The sequence below is a fragment of the Astatotilapia calliptera genome, chromosome 22 (assembly GCF_964374335.1).
Source record: "Astatotilapia calliptera chromosome 22, fAstCal68.1, whole genome shotgun sequence".
Lineage (NCBI taxonomy): Eukaryota > Metazoa > Chordata > Actinopteri > Cichliformes > Cichlidae > Astatotilapia > Astatotilapia calliptera.
The window spans coordinates 36,895,084-36,915,246 of NC_137442.1; the positions used below are offsets into that span (position 1 = coordinate 36,895,084).

At 42.6% G+C, this 20,163-nt stretch overlaps 1 protein-coding gene and 1 long non-coding RNA gene across 2 annotated transcripts; both read right to left on the minus strand.

Moving 5' to 3' along the window:
• Positions 1-8,474: 8,474 nt before the first annotated feature.
• On the minus strand, positions 8,475-10,983 carry cart4 (cocaine- and amphetamine-regulated transcript 4). Its single transcript, XM_026157003.2, has 4 exons — positions 10,720-10,983; positions 10,485-10,647; positions 9,534-9,617; positions 8,475-8,770 (listed from the first exon to the last, which is right to left on the minus strand). The coding sequence occupies exons 2-4, from the start codon at positions 10,623-10,625 to the stop codon at positions 8,663-8,665; spliced, it is 333 nt and encodes a 110-aa protein (XP_026012788.1). The 5' UTR covers positions 10,626-10,647; positions 10,720-10,983; the 3' UTR covers positions 8,475-8,662.
• A 1,677-nt stretch (positions 10,984-12,660) lies between these two features.
• On the minus strand, positions 12,661-14,756 carry LOC145423592 (uncharacterized). Its single transcript, XR_013904641.1, has 2 exons — positions 14,240-14,756; positions 12,661-13,246 (listed from the first exon to the last, which is right to left on the minus strand). It is a non-coding gene; the product is annotated as an uncharacterized LOC145423592 (long non-coding RNA).
• Between the last annotated feature and the right edge of the window lie 5,407 nt (positions 14,757-20,163).

Below are 20,163 nucleotides of genomic sequence, written 5' to 3' on the forward strand. Positions count from 1 at the left end.
TGTCATATTTGCAGTAATTCATATTATAATTCATTACTCGCTGTAATGATTCATGTGCTGCTGTGTGTGTGTAGGTGTGTGTGTGTGTGTGCACTCGGTGCAATAATTAACCCATCTTATCTCTGGATAAGGTGCACGCTGGGAGCTAAATGCCAGTGTGTCTGTGATGGGGGTTGATAAGCTCCGTCTGTCTGATCCATGCTCGCAGCAAAGGTCCTTTAAAGCAGACGCTGCTCGTCTCTGATTGGACGATCAAACTGAAAACACAGCTGGAGGTAGAGCACGATCAGAGGAGGGTGAATGAAGTTTATTCAAACACACATTCTCTGCAAACAAGTCAAAAATCTGAGTTATAATAAAGTACTTTGTGTTAACAATGCTAACACAAAGTTGCATTTGCGACCAAATTTTTCAGTGGTGCGACTAAAAAAAAATATTTGGTTGCACCTGTGCGACCAACTGTTCGGGTAGCAAAAAAAATAAAAATCTGCAACCTTCCTTGTGGTCAACAACAGACACACATTTTGCCCCTATCATGGACTAAACCAATCAGAGATAGTCAGGGGCGGGACCTCTCTGATTGGCCGTGGTCCAGTTGAAAGTGCAGGTGGAAGTGGGAGGTGAGCAGCTTGAATAAAGCGATATCAATTCATTAAATCCTGACTTTTAAATATAACTGTGTTTTGCCAGAAACGCCAGATTCTCAGATTAAAGCTCACAAAACCATTTCAACAACAACCAAACAGCAGATGAGAGCAGGTACACGGACTCCACACAAAGACGTAAACACAGACCCGACGCATCAGAATCAGCTTTGTCTTTCTCGGCTTTCTCACCCGACGGCCCGTAGACGGACACGCTGTCGGAGCTCAGCGATCCTGATGCGTCCGGTCCGCGCTGTGATTACGTCTTTTTGCGCTGATTCTGAGCTGCAGGTTTTGTCTCTCCAACCAAAATCCACCGAGCCTGCAGCAAAAGAAGCAGCAAACTGCGCTTCACATTTGATCAATGTCGTCATGAATTTTGCTTCCACGACTATTAAAATCACACTCCATGCACAGCTCTCTCTCTCTCTCTGTACTTCAAGAACAGTTTCTCGTCTCCAATCTCTGTTTTCTGTATTATTCATTCGCTTATTACCCACCAGTCTACCGCTGTTTACAGCGCTGTGGCTGCTGTCTTTTTCTTTTTTTCACTTAAATGACCTTGGACCTTGGAAAGCCTGTTTTTTCTGTTGTTCAGTACTGAAGAAATTTAAACTTTATATGCAGAACATTGTAGAATATTTTTAAGGTTATCTGCTATAAAAAGCCAGACCAGGAAAATCTCCTTCATGTTTTTCTGTGTTTTATTCTCAGTTACTTTCACACAAAGGCATCTGCTGTGATGTTCACAATTCTGATGAAGTCAGTGCTGATAAATGATCAGAATTATAATATTTCTGACTGTCTGAGGCTAAGTTGAATCGAATTGGGACTTTGAAAACTGGAATCGAATGGATTATAGAAATCAGTGATGATACCCAGCCCTAGTGAGCAGCCTAGGCAGGACAGAAGTGGATGTAGCTGTAATAGGAAAAGAACTATTGCTAACTTTTCTGTTAAGGCCTGATGCTTCTGAAATTCATAGCCAGCTCTGACACGGTGTCATCAATCTTTGAATGCTGAAAAAGCACATTATATAAATTATTATAAAATTTGTGTGCGCCTAACTTTTGTGGCGGTACGCCCAACTTTTTAAAGTTTTAAAGTACCTGTATGCCCATGGCAAAAAATTAGTCTAGAGCCCTGCAAACTGGAAGCTGGTTCCACAGAAGAGGGGCCTGAAAACTGAAGGCTCTGCCTCCCATTCTACTTTTAAATACTCTAGGAACAACAAGTAGGCCTGCAGAGCGAGAGCGAAGTGCTCTAATAGGCTGATATGGTACTACAAGGTCATTAAGATAAGATGGGGTCTGATTAATGACCTTGTATGTGAGGAGCAGGATTTTGAATCCTGGATTTAACAGGAAGCCAAAACAGGAGAAATCTGCTCTCTCTTTCTAGTCCCTGTCAGGACTCTTGCTGCAGCATTTTGGATCAGCTGAAGGCTTTTCAGGGAGTTTCTAGGACTTCCTGATAATAATGAATTACAGTCGTCCAGCCTGGAAGTAATAAATGCATGAACTAGTTTTTCAGCGTCACTCTGAGACAGGATATTTCTAACTTTAGAGATGTTGCACAAATGGAAGAAAGCAGTCTTAGGGGCCGAGTACAATAACCTCAGTTTGATCTGAATTAAGAAGCAGAAAGTTAGCGGCCATCCAGGTCTTTATGTCTTTAAGACATTCCTGCAGTTTAACTCATTGGTGTGTGTTATCTGGCTTCATGGACAGATAGAGCTGGGTGTCATCTGCATAGCAGTGTAAATGTATGCTATGTCTTCTAATGATGCTGCCTAAGGGAAGCATGTATAATGTAAACAGAATTGGTCCTAGCACTGAACCCTGTGGAACTCCATAATTAACCTCAGTGTGTGAAGAGGACTCTCCATTTACATGCACAAACTGGAGTCTATTAGATAGATATGATACAAACCACTGCAGTGCAGTACCTGTAATTAGGGGTGGGTTTTTATAATCGATTTATCAATTAAAATCGATTCTAGCTTGGATAACGTAAAATCGATTCATTAAAATCCTGAATCGATTTTTTAATATTAATTTATTTTGCCCGAAATGCCAGAATCTCAGGTGAAAGATCACAAAATTTCAACAACCACCAAACAGCTAAGACAGTAAATGAGAGCAGGTGCACGGCTTCTGCACAAAGACGTAAACACACAGTGCCGACGGATCAGGATCAGTTAGATGTCGCTTTTCTCAGCTGACGGTCGGGGCTGAAAGCCGACAGCTCGCTGATTCTGATCCGCGGGTCTGCGCTGTGTGTTTACGCCCTTTTTGCGCTGATCATATGGCTGTTAGTTTTATCTCTCTCCAAACAATATTGACCGAACCAGCAGCAAAAGAAGATCCAAACCACGCTTCACATAAACATCGTCATGAATTCCCTCTGACTTTTGCTGACTTTTCAGGATAAAAATCACACTTCATGCACAGCTCTCTCTCTCTCTCTCTCTCTCTCTCTCTCTCTCTCTCTTTTCTGCATTATTCGCTTGCTTGTTACACACAAGTCTACCATTGTTTACAGGCTGTCGGCCGACGTTTTTTTTTCCCTTTTACTTACTTCCGAAAAGTAAACCTAATTTCTGCCGTTCAATATTGAACAAATTTAAACTTTTTAAAATTAAGCAAAATGCAAAACGCTTAGCCGTGTCTCTAATAAAACCGCTGTAACTTCAGAGGTGATGTTCATATGTTGATTAATGGTTTTCTTTCGTTTTTGATGTACTGCAGAATATTTTTATAAAATCCCAGAACAGGAAAATCACCTTCATGTTTTTCTGTGTTTTATCTTCAGCTACTTTGACACAAAGGCATCTGCTGTGATGCTCACACCTTTGATAAAGTCTTGCGTGTGTCAGCTTCCTTTTAATAGATACAAAAATATGTAAATGTACTGATCTGAATTATAATATTTCTGACTGTCAAAATTTCCCAGAATCGAATCGAATCAAATCGAATTAAATCGAATCGTGGATCGAATCGATTCAGGACCTTGTGAATCGGAATTGAATCGATTCTAGAAATCAGTGACGATACCCAGCCCTACCTGTAATACCTACAGCATGTTCTAATCGCTCTAATAGGATATTATGGTCGACAGTATCGAACGCTGCACTGAGGTCTAGCAGGACAAGCACAGAGATGAGTCCACTGTCAGAGGCCATAAGAAGATCATTTGTAACCTTCACTAAAGCTGTTTCTGTGCTGTGATGAGCTCTGAAACCTGACTGAAACTCTTCAAATAAACCTCTGCAGATGATCTGTTAGCTGTTTGACAACTACTCTTTCAAGGATGTTTGATATAAAGGAAGGTTGGAGATTGGCCTATAATTAGCTAAGACTGCTGGGTCTAGAGATGCTTTTTGAGTAAAGGTTTAACTACAGCCAGCTTGAAGGCCTGTGGTACATAGCTGATTATTAGAGATAGGTTGATCATATTTAAGATCAAAGCATTAATTAATGGCAGGACTTCTTTGAGCAGTTTTGTAGGAATGGGGTCTAAAAGACACGTTGATGGTTTGGAGGAAGTAATTATCCGATTGTTCAGTCTGACGTCACTAGCCGTGTCTGGGCCTAAACTCCGCTGCAGGTCCATATATCAAACGATCACTGTGGCATTACTGAGAGTTGAAAAACTGTCTAAAGTCTTTCATCTTTAATAAAATGATCAGCGTTCTGCTCTACCAGGTGTAACAATTGAGTTTAACATCCAGGCATCCATGAAAACGGAATTTATGACATTTAACGGAGTTAGAAGTTAGCAGGAAGTTAGCTCGCTAGCTTCTATCTAAATACAATATAGCATGTCCTGACTGCGGGGGTTTGGAAACAAATTAAAACGTACAGCTCTATTATCACTTCCAGCATAAATGAAGACAGAAAACTAAACAGCAGTGACGTTTGTAGGGTTACTGAAGTTTGGCTAGCTGGTATATAATGATGTGCTACGTGACCGCTAGCGGCACAGCTATGTTAGCATAATATAAACAAGCTAACTTTTTTTCCACTCGATAAAAGTTAACGTGAGTGTTCTCGGTGGTCAGGAACAAATGTAATCGCATGGCAGTATCGCATGTAAAAGGACCAAACTTCAGCCAGGAGAACAACTGAGATAATCCATCCACAATACGAGGTTAGTCATTCATATACTGCTGCATGGGCTGGGCTGTAGTTACATCCTAAGGTTTTAAAAACTGAGCTTAAATTAATGATTAGCGGTAATAAAAGCCGAGGGAGGTCAACAGTGATCACTGACTGTTTTAGGAGCTTTTTGAGATCAAATAGAAGAAAATACAAAACATTAAACATGTTAACAACACAAAAGCCATATTAAACGCAGACTACTTTAGACCCGGAAGTAGGATTCGTCGCGTCATCACTTAACGACCGGATTGAAGTTAACTCAGAAAGATCAATTGGAGAAAAAGAGTCTAACTTAACATCAATGGTACTAAGAGTAGCTGTAGATAATATTACATCTGTGGGATGATTACTGGTAATTTTTTCTCTAATGATAAAATTTTATTTGTGAAGAAGTTCATGAAGTCATTACTAGTTAACGTTAAAGGGATTGTTGGCTCAAAAGAGCTCTGACTTTTTGTCAGCCTGGCTACAGTGCTGAAGAGAAACCTGGGGTTGTTCTTATTTTCTTCAATCAGTGATGAATAGTAAGATGTTCTGGCTTTGTGGAGGGCTTTCTTATAAAGCAGCAAACTATTTCTCCAGGCTAAATGATGATCCTCTAAATTTGTAACACGCCATTTCCTCTCCAGATTACGAGTCATCTGCTTTAGGCAGATCCACATTTCACTGTTTTACTCTTTGGTGCTGTTGAGGATACTGTATTGTTCTTTCTTTGTGATATTTTTATGTTTAAGTCTGATATCAATGAAAGAATCTGACTTTAAGTTTAATATTTTCATGTGTCTTTATTTTGACTAATAGGTGGTTGATTAATTCTCACAGTTGGTTTAAGTCTGTCACCAGCATGACTGTTAATAAAGGTTTGATGAGAAGGCAATGGCGTGCTGCTGCTGTCGGTCTTTTTTAGCAGAGTTTATGACGAGCCCTCGGGGCCAATCAGCCTCTCCGGAGGTCTAATCAGAGAAGACTGATTGGTGAAGTCTGATGTCAGATAACAACAGCAGAGAAAGCAGACAGTCCCGGTTTAAAGTGAACACATGTTCAGGAGGTTCATACATTTATAAGCTTATAATTTAAACTTGAAACAGCAGCTGAAAATGAAAACAGCAGAAACAAATGTCACCATGAACTTTGGAGAAAAACAAGCAAACCTTAACTGTAAATGTTCAGTTCCATGTTATCATCTGATTTAAGGTTCAGAGTGGGTGTGAATGATCGAAACAAGGATCCTAAACTGTGTCGGGGGGCAGAGACTTCTCAGTGAGCAGCAGATGAATGTGGAAGGAAAGTGTTTGGTCTCACTGGGCAGATCCCCTTTCAGCTCCTGATTTTTTTTTTCAACATTATGTTTATTAAAGTTTTACATATATACATATATAAAGTACATACACAAACAAATTTACACAATAAACGAAACACAAGGTACATGCAATGAAAGCACTTGAGTCCATGAGACCTCTGACAGATTTTAAAGAATAATTTTCAGATTGCAGCATATGGTTGTGGTCCTGTACAGGGAATAGCTAGGCTGTCCCTGTCTCACACAGTAAACCAGATAGATCTTTATTCCCAATATACTGGATGTAGCACCCCCAAATTTTCTGGAAAATTTCTTGTTTATCTTTTAGAGTATATGTAATTTTCTCTAATGGTAAACATAAAGACAATTCTTTGAACCAATGTGAAATACTTGGTTTGCCAAGACTCCTCCACGTTAGAGCTATCACTCTCTTTGCTTGTAGTATTCCCATGTTTATGAAGATTTTTTCAAAATGATCTATGTTACACCCTACAGGATATAATCCCAGTAGGAAAAGTTTGGGATCCATCACAAGTTTAATTGACAAAATCTCTTTTATCATTGCTCCAACCTCTTCCCAAAACTCCTTTATTTTTGGACATGACCATAAACAGTGGAGCAATGTGCCCTTATCTTCTTCACATCTATTACAGATATCATGAATCTGCATATTAAATTTGTTAAGTTTTTCTGGTGTTATGTACACTCTCATCAACCAATTAAATTGTAGCAATTTTAGACGTGTGTTCCCTGTCTGTGTTTGGGCTAGCTTACATGCTCTACTCCATTGTTCCACTGTCAAGTCCTCCTGTAAGTCATACCTCCAAGCTTCAAGCTTAGCAGCAGATGAATCAGGAGAGGATGTCATCATCAAGTTATATAATTCAGATATCATCCCTCTACCACTGGGGTTTTTGGTTAGGATTTTCTCTAATGTGGACAGCGGGGGAATATGTGTAAAATCATTATGATAAGACCTGATAAAACTCCTAAACTGTAGGTATTTGAAAAAGTGCTTTCGGGGAATATTAAATTTAGAGATTAGTTGTTCAAAACTTAAAAGTCTTCCATCACCCCCGAAAGCATCCTTCACCAGTCCCAGCCCCGAGTCTGCCCACATTTTAAAACCACCGTCCACCCTACCTGGGGCAAAATAATTGTTGCCCCAAATCGGGCTAAAAACAGAGAGGGGAGATTTTACGTTTAAATATCTTTGAGTGACATGTACGATATAAATCGTGTTTTTAACTATAGGATTAAGCGTAATGTCTTTGAGTTTATTATATTTATCAGAGTATACATATGTAGGAAGTGGAAGCCTAAGAGAGAGACTCAATAGTTCTCCATGCGGGGGGCTTTTCTACAGCATAATAGAACATTATAGTTCTTAACTGGGCTGCCCAGTAATACCAAACCATGTTAGGACATTGCAGCCCTCCTGCATCAAAGGGCAAGTACAAAAGTGATAAGCGAAGTCTGGGACGCTTGTTATTCCATAAAAACTGATTAAACAGTTTTGAGCTCCTGATTTTTTATTTCAAACTGAAGCTCATTGAATGCCAGATTCCTGCTACACCGTCACACACCCACAGCTCTGACAGCTGAGCTCAACCAGCCTGACCAACCCAATGACTTCAAGGTTTCCTGTAAATCTAATCACTGCGCTCTTTACGTCTGATGCATCAGACGATTGTGTTTTATTGCTTTGATATAAAACTGCATCACTTTCATCGTGTTTAGTATCGTCATGTCCATCAGTACATATAAGGGTGTACTGTTATATTAAATATTACAGGTAATATTCAGTAATTTTGCAAAACTTTCAATCTTTGGACTTTCAAATAAAATCCATGAATTTCCTTCACCAAACTGGAGCACTGAGCTCTTGGATGGTCTGATGATGGTCTGATGAACAATAATTACTTGTCAGATCATTATTTACAAAAATGATATTACAATGAAAATGCCATTAAAATGCTCCAAAAGGCTCCAACAGCACAAACATGGTCCAGAGGTCCAGTTCAATCGCTCCACTTAGCTGAGGTCAAGCCTCGCAGACAGCTAGCAGCTACAGACACCTGTGTCACCGTCCACCTGTAAGTCAAAGAGGCCACACCCCTAACAAACTGCAAACCTTAATCCACAGGTGAGTTATAAAACATTGTCCCCCTGTACAGGTGTTAGGAAGGGAGACATTATCTATAAAGACCAGTTTGTGTATCAGACTGTAAACATTTCTTTCTGCTGTTTTAACATGGGAGTCTATGGGGACTGACTCACTGCTGCCTCTGCTGGACGTCAGAGGAACTGCAGGTGTTGGCTGAAGACGTGAACAGATTGTAAATCATGAAGTCTTTGGAGCCGTGCAGCTTTATGAAGAATCTTTATTAACAAAAATAAATTAATCTGAAAGACAAACACCAAAAACTTTAAAACAAAGACTAAAATATGGAGCGAGACGATTGGTGAAGAGTGCACTTCTGTCTTTCTGAGCACTGTCTGTGTGAGCGCCCAGACCGAGTTTAGGTCCTCATGAGGAAAATGTGTGCGAGTGGTCAGTAGCAGCGCAGGAAGAAGGTGTTGCAGGCTGTTCCTCTCAGACAGTCGCAGAGCCGACCAATCCGAGGTCCGTGCTTCATCGCACACCGCTCACCCACATCACACTGATGAAGACAGAGAGAGAGGATTCAGGCTGCATCACAATGGACCGATGCAGAATCACACGTTTCCTCAGAAAAATAAAGAAACACTGAGAAACATCTGAGGGTCACGAAGCTTAAGCACTGACTGCCCACAGGTCCTGGACTCACCGTCACAACATGAGTCGAGGGTTGGTGAAGTCAGGCACTCACGGCTGCGTTTGTCCTCACAGCCTTTTAAACTTCCTCTGCTGTAGAGTCAAAACTATGATGTAGTTGTATAATTTGTATTCTGAGTTGTAATCTTTGTCAATCTATATTTTTAAAAAAGAGTTACATAACTAGCTAAAGTAAATGTAAAAAGCCTCTCTGTCCTGAGCTGAGCAGCTCTAAACTTTGGACTGTAAAACCAGTGCTCGCTGTATTTTCTCTGGACTGGGCTCCAGTTCGTCTATTATTTGTCCATCCAGGCTCTCAGCCTCTGATGGGTTTAATCATCACATCAGCCCCATCCTGCGAGATTTTACTGATCACTTTTGAAGCTCTTCAGCAGCTCAGAACTGCGAGTCAGTTCTCAGCCTCGGGTCCTTTACGTGGTCTTTTTTCATCACGACCCCTCAGAGGCGAGATTTCATGATCGTCTCTCGTCATTCATGATCCTGAATCATATCAGAACTTTTTTTATTTGGATCTGCGCTCGCTGCTTTCAGTCGAAGCACTTTGGAAACGTTCTTTCAGAAGATGCTTAAAAAAATAAATAAATAACATCGTGTCAAAGTGTTCTCACCCGCGGGATCACGCTGGCTTTTTTCTCCACAGAGAGACCGGCTGAGCTGTCAGCTTCATCCAGAAGACCCTGCAGAGCTTCAGCCTGCACACACACACACACTTGTAAAATGAAATATTACTAGTGTCACAGATTCATCTCTGAGACTTCATGGGGAACTTTATAAATTTTAAAAAGTAACTTACAGAAAACAAAAACAGCAAACATTTAATAAAAAATAAAACATGAATGTTTTCTCTCCTTAAGAGATCGTGGCTCAAGAGTTGGGAGTTTGCCTTGTAATCGGAAGGTTGCCGGTTCGAGCCCCGGCTTGGACAGTCTCGGTCGTTGTGTCCTTGGGCAAGACACTCCACCCGTTGCCTACTGGTGGTGGTCAGAGGGCCCGGTGGCGCCAGTGTCCGGCAGCCTCGCCTCTGTCAGTGCGCCCCAGGGTGGCTGTGGCTACAATGTAGCTGCCATCACCAGTGTGTGAATGACTGGATATGTAAAGCGCTTTGGGGTCCTTAGGGACTAGTAAAGCGCTATATAAATACAGGCCATTTACCATTTAAATCCTCAGAAATATGAATCTCATTCAGTTTGTGTCTGCGGACTCAGTAATAGCTGTGACTTCATGTATATTTTGGTTTCAGTCTGTTTCAGTTTTACCGTCTTTAATTTATTTTTCATATTTCACTCTAAAAAAACTGCTGTTAATTATCTTTATTTTAACTGTGCTTCGTAGCACACTTTGTCTCTTGTACTAGTTAACAAAGTCAGAATCAGGTTTCTCATCACATGATATTCTACCTACAGTCAAAAACTGTATTTTATTGCTTCCTTTAGTCGGTCTTTAAATGAAGCACAAATGTCATCAGATTAAACATTTGAATCTTATTTGATTAGAAAACACAAGCAGACCTTTTCAAAATAAAAGACATACAAAGATCACGTATGAGACAGATGACTCACCAGCTCACTGGTTGTGAGTCCGAGGGTTGGGTCATCGGGCGCGGACAGCAGGTGGCTGTTGCCTGACCTTTGGCCTTGACAGAGAGATGTCAGCACAGACAGACAGACGGACAGATAGACCACGGCTCGTTTGCTCTCCATCTCCAAAAGCACCTTTAAAAACCTATAAAACAATCAGAGAATGAGTTTCTCATGTCAACTGTCACTAAAGTCACGAGAAGGTGAATAAACTCACTTTAAACTAATAAAGGTCCTCCAGGAAGGTGTCACAAACTCTTCTTCTGTGGTGTCTGGTTTCAGTCAGGTAGTTGTTTCTCTTTAGCTTTTCCTCTCCCTCTCCTTCCTCCTCATGAGTGTTGGTTTGTCTGTCTCCTCTATTTATACCTCCACCTCCTCCGCCTCTGCCTCCTCTCCGTCGCTCAGATTATTCATGTATGCAGCTTATGAGATAAACTGTGTGGATGTGCTCTGCTGTGATTGATGGCGTGTCCGTGAGTTCATATTAAACAGGTCGATACTGAGTGTTTACATGAATGTTTACCTGCTGCACAGAGGTCAAAAGGTCACCGTGTGACGCACAGCTGAAGAAGAGGAGGACTCGTGTGACTGCTCATCAGGTGGAAGTGTTTTGTCCTTAATGATCACGCTCAGTTCGGGCGTTCGCGCTGACTTAAAGCCGCTTTAATCGCAGACAAATAAATGCTGTTTTCTTCACTGTCAGTGTGAGCACATTTCATGTGTCTATGAACAAAACACTGCATTTAACAGCTGGATGTGGTCATGTGACATCACCGCTGCATCTGCATGAGAGGGTGAAGTTATCAGCTAAAGTTTTCCAGCCTGAATATTAAAGGACTTCATACAGATAGCTGCTAATTCGTGCTCAACACCATCCAAATCAAAGAGTCGAGTATCACGGACCGGAGCTCCGACTTCTTGGATGGTCTTTAAATCAGTTAGTGTGTAAATGTGTGTTCCTTATGTCGTAGTTTGTTCTGACTTACTGCCCACGCTGTGCTGCTTCAATGTTATGGCATCGCTAAAACACTTTAAGAGTTTAATCTGGAAATATGTGGCTGTATATGGCTAACAAACGTGTTGTTGGGATCAGCTAGCTGAAACCATGAAAACATGTGGTTGCTGTTAAAAGACGCTGCTCTCCAGGGGCCATGTCTAATACCTGGACTCTTTAGCAGCTTCTGTTTCCATCTGCTCATTAAACGGCCGCACCTTCTCGTCAGAGGTCAGAGTTGCTCACTGTTTTGTTCACTCAGTGTTGTTTAGTGATGTGCCGTACGTGATGCACCTTAGCTGCCCTTGGCTCAGAGTTTGGTGATGACGCAGAAGAAACCGTTTGTGCCCTTTTCTTTGTCTGATCTGCATCACGCTGCGACCTGCAGCTCCGCTCGTTCACGCTCCGCTTTCATCTGCACTCTCATTAACCACTAAATGTCACACCACCGCCGCGCTGACGGATGAAAACCTCACCTCTCCACGCCAGCTCTGCCGCACCGCTTCATTAGGAATGCCACATCGACTCACATTCCCTGTGTTTATTCCACATGTACAGAAACGGAATTACTGAACATCAGGCCAGCGGCATATAAATGATGTTTAATATCATTACATCACACAGTAGATCATGAATACGTATGAAGAACTGTTTTTATTCATGAATGTTTTTGTTTCATGGTTTCAGGGATTTTTCTTGATGATTCTGTTTGTGTTTGTGTTGTTTGAATTGTTGCCATGTGTTATCATGGATGATGTCAGTGGGTGTGATGATGCTGGAAACGCTATGTCCAGATGAACAGGATCAACTTTTGGGGGTCCTTAGGTTTTTGCATATTTGTCACACAAATGTTTCATTTAGTGTCCGACAAAAAATAATTTAAAAATACAAAATCACCAAGAAAAACCCAACAGCACCAAAGAGAAAAACTGTGAGATGTGGATTATTAAACATTAGGTCTCTGTTGCTACATGAGTTAATAATTGATCAACAAATCGATTTACTCTGCCGTACAGAAACCTGGTTGCAGCAGGATGATTATGTTAGTTTAAATGAATCAACACCCCCGAGTCATTCTAACTATCAGAGTCCTCGAAGCACAGGCCGAGGGGGCGGCGTGGCCGGTAAGACAGCACCCAAACACAGGACTCAAACAGAAAAGGATGAGCTGAAACAAAAAGCTTTATTTCTCTGACAAAAACACCCAAAAGTAAAAGATACAAAAAACTCAGGTCAGGAGGGAAACAAGCGGAGGGAGACTGAGGACTAAAATACACACAGGATAATGAGAGGATGGACAACAGGTGGGAACACAGCAGGAACAAATACAGACTAACAGGGAAGGCAAAACTGAACACACTGGGCACAGGTCGAGAGACTGTGTATATACTGGACGTATCAGTGGTGGACAAGTAGAGGAAGACGGCCGTAGTGACAAATGTAATGATGCTGAATGAGAACACGGGAAACTGGAGGAGTACCAAGGGCTCAGAGAAGAGCTGGAGCCGATGTGGAGGGTGAAGGTGACGGTGGTCCCAGTGGCGGTCGGAGCACTCGGTGCGGTGACTCCCAGGCTAGGCGAGAGCTCCAGCAGATCCCAGGAACATTTTTTTCATTTCATTTATTATTTATATATAAAGACAAAGATAAATTTCTGAGGCTGAAGCTGACATCACGCAGACGCTGTTTACTCAGAAAGCAGAGCAGAAGAAGAAGACAGCTCGACCTGTTTCGCTGCAGCTTCAGCGACCTTGGGAGAGAAATGAGAAACAGCAGCAGATTAAATCAAACCAATAGCAGCAGCAGTCCTTGTCCTCCTCAAACACATACAGAACTTCAGCCACGTTTCAGAGCGTTATCTTTCCTCATAAATAATCAGGACAGATAAGGTCAGGTGAGCGTGGAGGAAGGTCTGACAGGCAGCTCCTCTGTGGTCTTTGAGCTGTGAGCTCATTATCGTCCATAATGACTGAACTTTCAGGCTGCAGATAAAACAGACTTTCAGTCAGCTGCACACGGACATGCAGACGGCCACGAGCAAGGAATGCTTCATCATCTTCATCAGGACACTTCATCATCACAGCCACCAGGATGTTAGAGCTAGGAGGATGATGATGATGAAGGTCAGCGACACAACCCAACACATCAAACACACCTTTCATCTTCAGTGCGTGTCTGTGTGTGTGTATCTGTGTGTGTGTGTGTGTGTGTGTGTGTGTGTGCATGTGTGTGTGTGTGCGCGTGTGTGTCTGTGTGTCTGTGTGTGTGTCTGTGTGTGTGTGTGTGTGTGTGTGTGTCTGTGTGTGTGTGTCTGTGTCTGTGTCTGTGTGTGTGTGTGTGTGTGTGTGTGTGTCTGTGTGTGTGTGTGTGTGTGCGTGTGTGTGTGTGTGTGTGTGTGTGTCTGTGTGTGTCTGTGTGTGTGTCTGTGTCTGTGTGTGTCTGTGTGTGTGTGTGTGTCTGTGTGTGTGTCTACAGGACTCTGCATGGACACATGTCAGACAGACGTTTCTGGGTTAAAAGGACGTCGCTGTGGAAACTGTGGGCATGATTGTGACCCACATGGAGGAGGACACCACAACAGACACCAGTTTCTTCTTTGTGTAGTTTAATCCTGTGTAGTGTGAATATTTAAGGTCTTTACCTCACAGTGTTGCTGTGAAAATGAACCTGAGCTGTTGTCAGTGTAAAGGCTGGAGCTGATTTCTTCTCCTGTCTGAATGTTTCTCCTGTTTTCTGTGTTTACCTGATGAAATCTTTGAATCCAGAGTCAAACTCTTCTCGTGCGCAGGTTTGGGGTTCGCGTTGTCGTGCAGCTTCCTCCTGGACTGAAATAACTTCTCCGCCTGAGGCATCCATCAGCTTCTCCTCCTCTGCATCTTTATCAACACTCACTGTGAATTCTGACACTGACGTAGTTTTCCTGGTCAGCAGACACCTCCGATCACGATCAAACCGCCGTCGCACGGCCGACACCAGAAATAAACCCAAAATGTGTGAAGCTGGAAGGCTTCATGCAGAGAGTAAGAGGGTGTTGCTCTGAGGTTGTAAAGTCCTTCCTTGTCACTATTACACACAGTCTGTCAGAGTCAGAGGCTCGTTATCTGGAGCAGGAGAAATGACGTCTTGATCTGTAGATAAATACACAGCAGGTATAAAGAAATAAAATGTAAGTGAACAAATATGTACCTGCAGAAAATGTGCAGACCCGCAGCCTTGAACACACGTTTGTCCCGTTTCCTGTTTAATATTATTATATTAGTTTAATTTCAATGGAGAAAAATTGAGTCCTAATATAATCAATGAAAATAAAGGAACTCGTGTCCTTCTCCCCTCAGCCCCAGATGGTCGTGGCTTTTTTCCACTGTCACCAAGTTCCTGTTGTTTGATTGGTTTTCTCTGTGTTACTGAAGCGTTTGTACCTTACATTATAAAAGCACAGTGAGGTGTGATTTGGTCTTATATATAAGCCTGAATTGAAAAAACGAACACAAGTATACCACAGGTAAACATGTCGTATGTTTGAGAGAAAAAAAGACTTTTTTAAAAGTTGTTTTCATGATTTTATCCAGTGATCACATTTTTGACACTGTGTTCATGGATTTAGCTTTGAAAAAGCTCTGCAGGAATTCTGTATAGTGTAGTTGCCTCTGGCTGGGTTTTGCACAGAAGGTTGTTTGTATTTTATTTCCTTTTAACACAACAGGACAGCAGCAGAATGAGACAAAGACAACACAAACTGTGAAGCAGTATTTGGAAGAGGAGGATGGCAGGGATGTGTGCATGTGTGATAAAAGAAAGAACAACAGTAACAGAAGACCCTTATCCTCTAACATGCTGTAATTTAAAGATATACACATGTACATCCCGCTTACATCTACTATTAAAATTACACACACATACACAGGAGGCGGTCCTGAGATCTGCTATTGATTATAAGCTGTCATACAAACACATGTCTGTATGAGTAACTGCCAGTCAAAAGTTTGGACCCTCTCATTTAATGGTTCTTCTTTATTTTACTTTCCAGGAGGAATTACGAGCCCCGATCATCACGTCAGTGGAGAGAGTGGACAGCTTCCGGTACCTGGGTGTCCACATCACTCTGTCATGGTCCTGCAACATCAACACCCTGGTTAAGAAAACCCGCCAGCGTCTCTTCTTCCTCAGAACACTTAGAGACTTCCATCATGTGGTTGACGGTGCTCAAGAACTTCCACTCCTGCACCATCAAGAGCGTCCTGACGGGAAACATCTGCACCTGGTTTGGGAACAGCACCAAGCAGGACAGATCTGCAAAGAGTGGTGAAGGCATCATTCGATCAGAGCTTTCCGACCTGCTGTCCAGGTGTAGGACTCATTCACCGCACACACTGTTTATCTGCACACCTCTTATCATTTCTCTCTTAAATTGTTATTTGCACATTTTTTTTACTGTAAATTTCCAAGTTAAAATCTGTCAGTTCTGTCATGATCTGTAAATTCTTTAATGGTCTGCCATTGCACAGCAACAAGCATTTCAACACGTCATACTGTGTATGGTTGTGTGTGATAGCTTTATGCTACAAACCTATTCACTGGAACGTTAAGGACAATTTAATTACACAGCAAAGCAAGACACGAGTAGGCAAAGTTCTTCATGTTTCTCGTGCACGGGAGAGAACTGGACAAACGCCGTTCCTTCGCTTGACCCCAGTTGCTCTCATCTGCTCCCCCGTAACACTGCTCTTTTATTGAGGCTACATGAATATGCATAGGTGCATTAACATGCGACGTCTACATACACACAAAGAGTACCTTGCCTGTGCGTTGTGTGTGTGTGTGTGTGTGGGGGGTCAGAGCGTGACCCCATAAACGACTTCCCTAACCCTGCTGGTTTGGAAGTCCAACAGTTCATCTAAACAAAAGGCTCTTAGCCTAAAACAGATATAGGCACGTTTCTCCTACCATAAAACAATAAGAGCAGGTACGCCCTCTCCCATGCTCCCAGAATAAGGGTGTGAATGCCAGAACACTCTGGAATACACACCAAGCCTTTGCAGACTGCTAAAGATCACACATCCTATCACTGTACAATCGATCATACACCTCTAAGCATATATGGTTAAATATTTCTAAGCATAAATGACAATAAACAATATAAATCTGACAGTGTGTGTGACAAACAATATTTGAATTTGATTATAGATACAAACTGAAGACATCAAATATTTGGAATTATGTAGCAAAGAGAAAATTGATAAATAACTAAATATGTTTTATACAGTGGATGCAAAAGTATTGGGCCCCCTTGAACTTTCCCACATTTTGTCACATTACAGCCACAAACATGAATCAATGTTATTGGACTTCCAGGTGAAAGACCAACACAAAGTGGTGCACACGTGAGAAGTGGAACGAAAATCAGACATGATTCCAAACATGTTTTACAAATAAATAACTGCAAAGTGGGGTGTGCGTAATTATTCAGCCCCTTTGGTCTGAGTGCAGTCAGTTGCACATAGACATTGCCTGATGAGTGCTTATGACTAAACAGAGTGCATCTGTGTGTGATCTAATGTCAGTACAAATACAGCTGCTCTGTGACGGCCTCAGAGGTTGTCTAAGAGAACATTGGGAGCAACAACACCATGAAGTCCTGCTTTTGCAAGCCACTGTATTTTAGATTCCTGACAGTAGCCGCCCTTTGCCTTGTTGACAGCGCTGCAAACCCTCGGCCTTCTGTCATTGAGCTTCATGATGTGGCCACCTGAAATCTCACAGGTGAGCCTGTCAGGGTGCAGTTGTGGAGTTTCTTGCCTTCTTAATGGGGTTGGGACCATCAGTTGTGTTGTGCAGCGGTCAGGTTGGTGCACAGCTCACAGCTCTGTTTGACAACTGATAGAGTTCATATTATGGCGAGAACCAATCAGCTAAGTAAAGAGAAACAACAGCCCATCATTACTGTAAGGACTGAAGGTCAGTCAGTCTGCAACACTGCTAAAGCTTTGGCCCCAAGTGCAGTCGCAAAAACATCAAGACTACGATGAAACTGTCTGACATGAGGACGCCCCAGGAAAGGAAGACCAAGAGTCCGTCTGCTGCTGAGGATACATTCATCTGAGTCACCAGCCTCAGATCAGAGCCCAGATAGATGCCACACAGCTCCAGTAGCAGACACATCTGTACATGTTCAGAGGAGACTGTGTGAATCAGGCCTTTATGGTCAAATAGCTGCTGAGAAACACGACTGAGGAAAAGCAACAAGAAGAGATTTGTTTGGGCCAAGAAACACGAGGAATTAGACCATCTGTGCTTTGGTCTGATGAGTCCACAGCTGAGATCTTTGGTTCCACCTGTTGTGTCTTTGTGCGATGGTGAACGATGGTCTCTACATGCACTGTGAAGCCTGGAGCAGGAGGTGTGATGGTGTGGGGGGGCTTTGCTGCTGACACTGTTGGGGATTTATTCAAAATTGAAGGCAGACTGAAGCAGCATGGCTACCACAGCATCCTGCAGCCACATCCCATCATTTATTCTTCAGCAGGACAATGGCCCCGAACACACCTCCAGGCTGTGTGAGGGCTCTGTGACCAAGAAGGAGAGATGGAGTGCTACACCTGATGGTCTGGCCTCCAGTCACCTGACCTAAACCCAGTGGAGATGGTTTGGGATGAGATGGAGGAACAACAAGAGCTCAGCATCTCTGAACTCCTTCAAGACTGTTGGAAACCTTTTCAGGTGACGACCTCGTGAAGCTCATGGAGAAACTGCAGAGAGTCAGCAAAGCAGCAATCAAAGCAAAGAATCTAAAAAATAAAACATGTTTGGAGTTATTTCACTTTTTTCTACATAATTCCATCTGTGTTCGGTCAAATTTGTGATGGCTTCAGTGAGAATCTACAATGTAAACAGTCATGAAAATAAAGAAAAACCATTAAATCAGAAGCTTTGTCCAAACCCTTGACTGGGCGGTTTATCCTTCAAGCTCGGGTCCTCTACCAGAGGCCTGGGAGCTTGAGGGTCCTGCAGTATCTTAGCTGTTCCCAGGACTGCGCTCTTCTGGACAGAGATCTCCGATGTTGTTCCCGGGATCTGCTGGAGCCACTCGCCTAGTTTAGGAGTCACTGCACCGAGTGCTCCGACTGGGACCACTGTTACCTTCACCCTCCACATTTTCTCGCGCTCTTCTCTGTGTTAGGGTACCTGGGTCGTTGACCCAGTGGTTTCAGTTTTGTACCTTTTTATTTGTGTTCTTATCTTAGTTTATTTTTGTGAAGGTTTTGGTTTCTGTTTTGCATTTCTATTTTTCCCCAGTTCTTCTTGGTGTGTGATTATGTGGTTCTTAGGTTTTGGTTTCCTTACTCCCTCTATTCTGTGTCCAGTCAGGGTCTGTCTGCCCTGGTCCCACGTCTCTGTTCCCTCTGTTGCAGTGTCTGCTTGTGAGTCTGTGTCTGTGAGTTCAGTCTGTTTCCTGTTTTACTTTGAAAGTCTGTGTCTGTTGTTAATGTGTCTGGTTGTGCTTCCCTTGTCTCGTTAGCCCTGATTTGCCCCAGCAGTGTTTCCTTCCTGTTTCCTATCCCTGATTGCTCCCTCTGTGGTCGTGTCCAAATTCATGGGCTGCATCCTCCTGAGGACCCGGCCTTCGCGGTCTACGTGGGCCGGGTCCTCAGAAGGTCGGGTAGGCCGGAAGTAAACGGCCGTGAAATTGGACGGTCTCGCCTTCTGATCAGCGTCGCCACTGTCTCTGTGGAGTTTAATAAACTCGGCCGTCTGCTTCTTGCTATCTAAAATATAACAGGACACTGGCGTAAATTCTCGACTGTCTCACACGTCTGTTTAATCAGTTTTCTGTTTGACGTTTATTCAGCTGTGTGAAAACCACCCAGGGGATTAATAAAGTTTTATTTTATCTAATCTAATAACTTTAATCTCAGCCAAACCGATTTACTCACGAACAAACAAAACACTGAAAAAAGCCCAACAATAACATTTTAGGTTGTCTAAGTGACTTATATATTACGTTTAACCTGAGTAGCAAAAGTCTGCGGTGATCTGAAAATGATGTGCCGGGAGTTGTGCCGTTCTCGGCGGCTTCAGTAACCCTCGAGCTCCCGGCTAGCTGTCGAGCTGGTGGGTAACAGACGTCTCTGAAAACGTCGAAGCACTTTTGCAAATATGCGATATCTTGATAAACCGAGCAGATATTTGATGTTTACACAACTACTTTCTCGCCTGAAAATATGTTAAAAGTTTATTTTGTGACCCAGAAAGATTAGTAAGAGTAATTTTAAAACTTAGTAGCGGCCGCCATTGCTGGAAACTGGAGTTTGGCTGGGCCGCGCTATGAATTCTGGGATATGGTGGGCCACAAAGGACACACCCGACCCATCCTTCAAATTCGGGGAAAAGGAGGACGCATTTGTCGGCTGCATTCAGAGGAGTCTACGAATTTGGACAGCCTTCGGCTCGTCGCTGTGACGTAATCGGTCTACAAATGCGGCCTCAGGAGGAAGCAGCCCATGAATTTGGACACGACCTGTGTATTTAAGCCCTGTGTTTCTGTGTCTGTGTTGCGATCTACCCTCATTCATGCTGTGTTTTCTGGCTGTCTGCGTAAGTTGATTTGGAAGTTTGCTACTTTTTGAGTTCAGCATTAAAGCTGTATTTAAGTTCACCTTTGGTTTCCGT

What these genes read in the sequence shown, in the direction of transcription:
- cart4 (XM_026157003.2), bottom strand. Translation starts at nt 10,625, where the DNA reads ATGGAGAGCAAACGAGCCGTGGTCTATCTGTCCGTCTGTCTGTCTGTG. An exon ending in GACTCACAACCAGTGAGCTG is followed by an intron (nt 9,618 to 10,484) that starts GTGAGTCATCTG and finishes GTGTGTGTGCAG; the next exon opens with GCTGAAGCTCTGCAGGGTCT. An exon ending in AAGCCAGCGTGATCCCGCGG is followed by an intron (nt 8,771 to 9,533) that starts GTGAGAACACTT and finishes TGTCTTCATCAG; the next exon opens with TGTGATGTGGGTGAGCGGTG.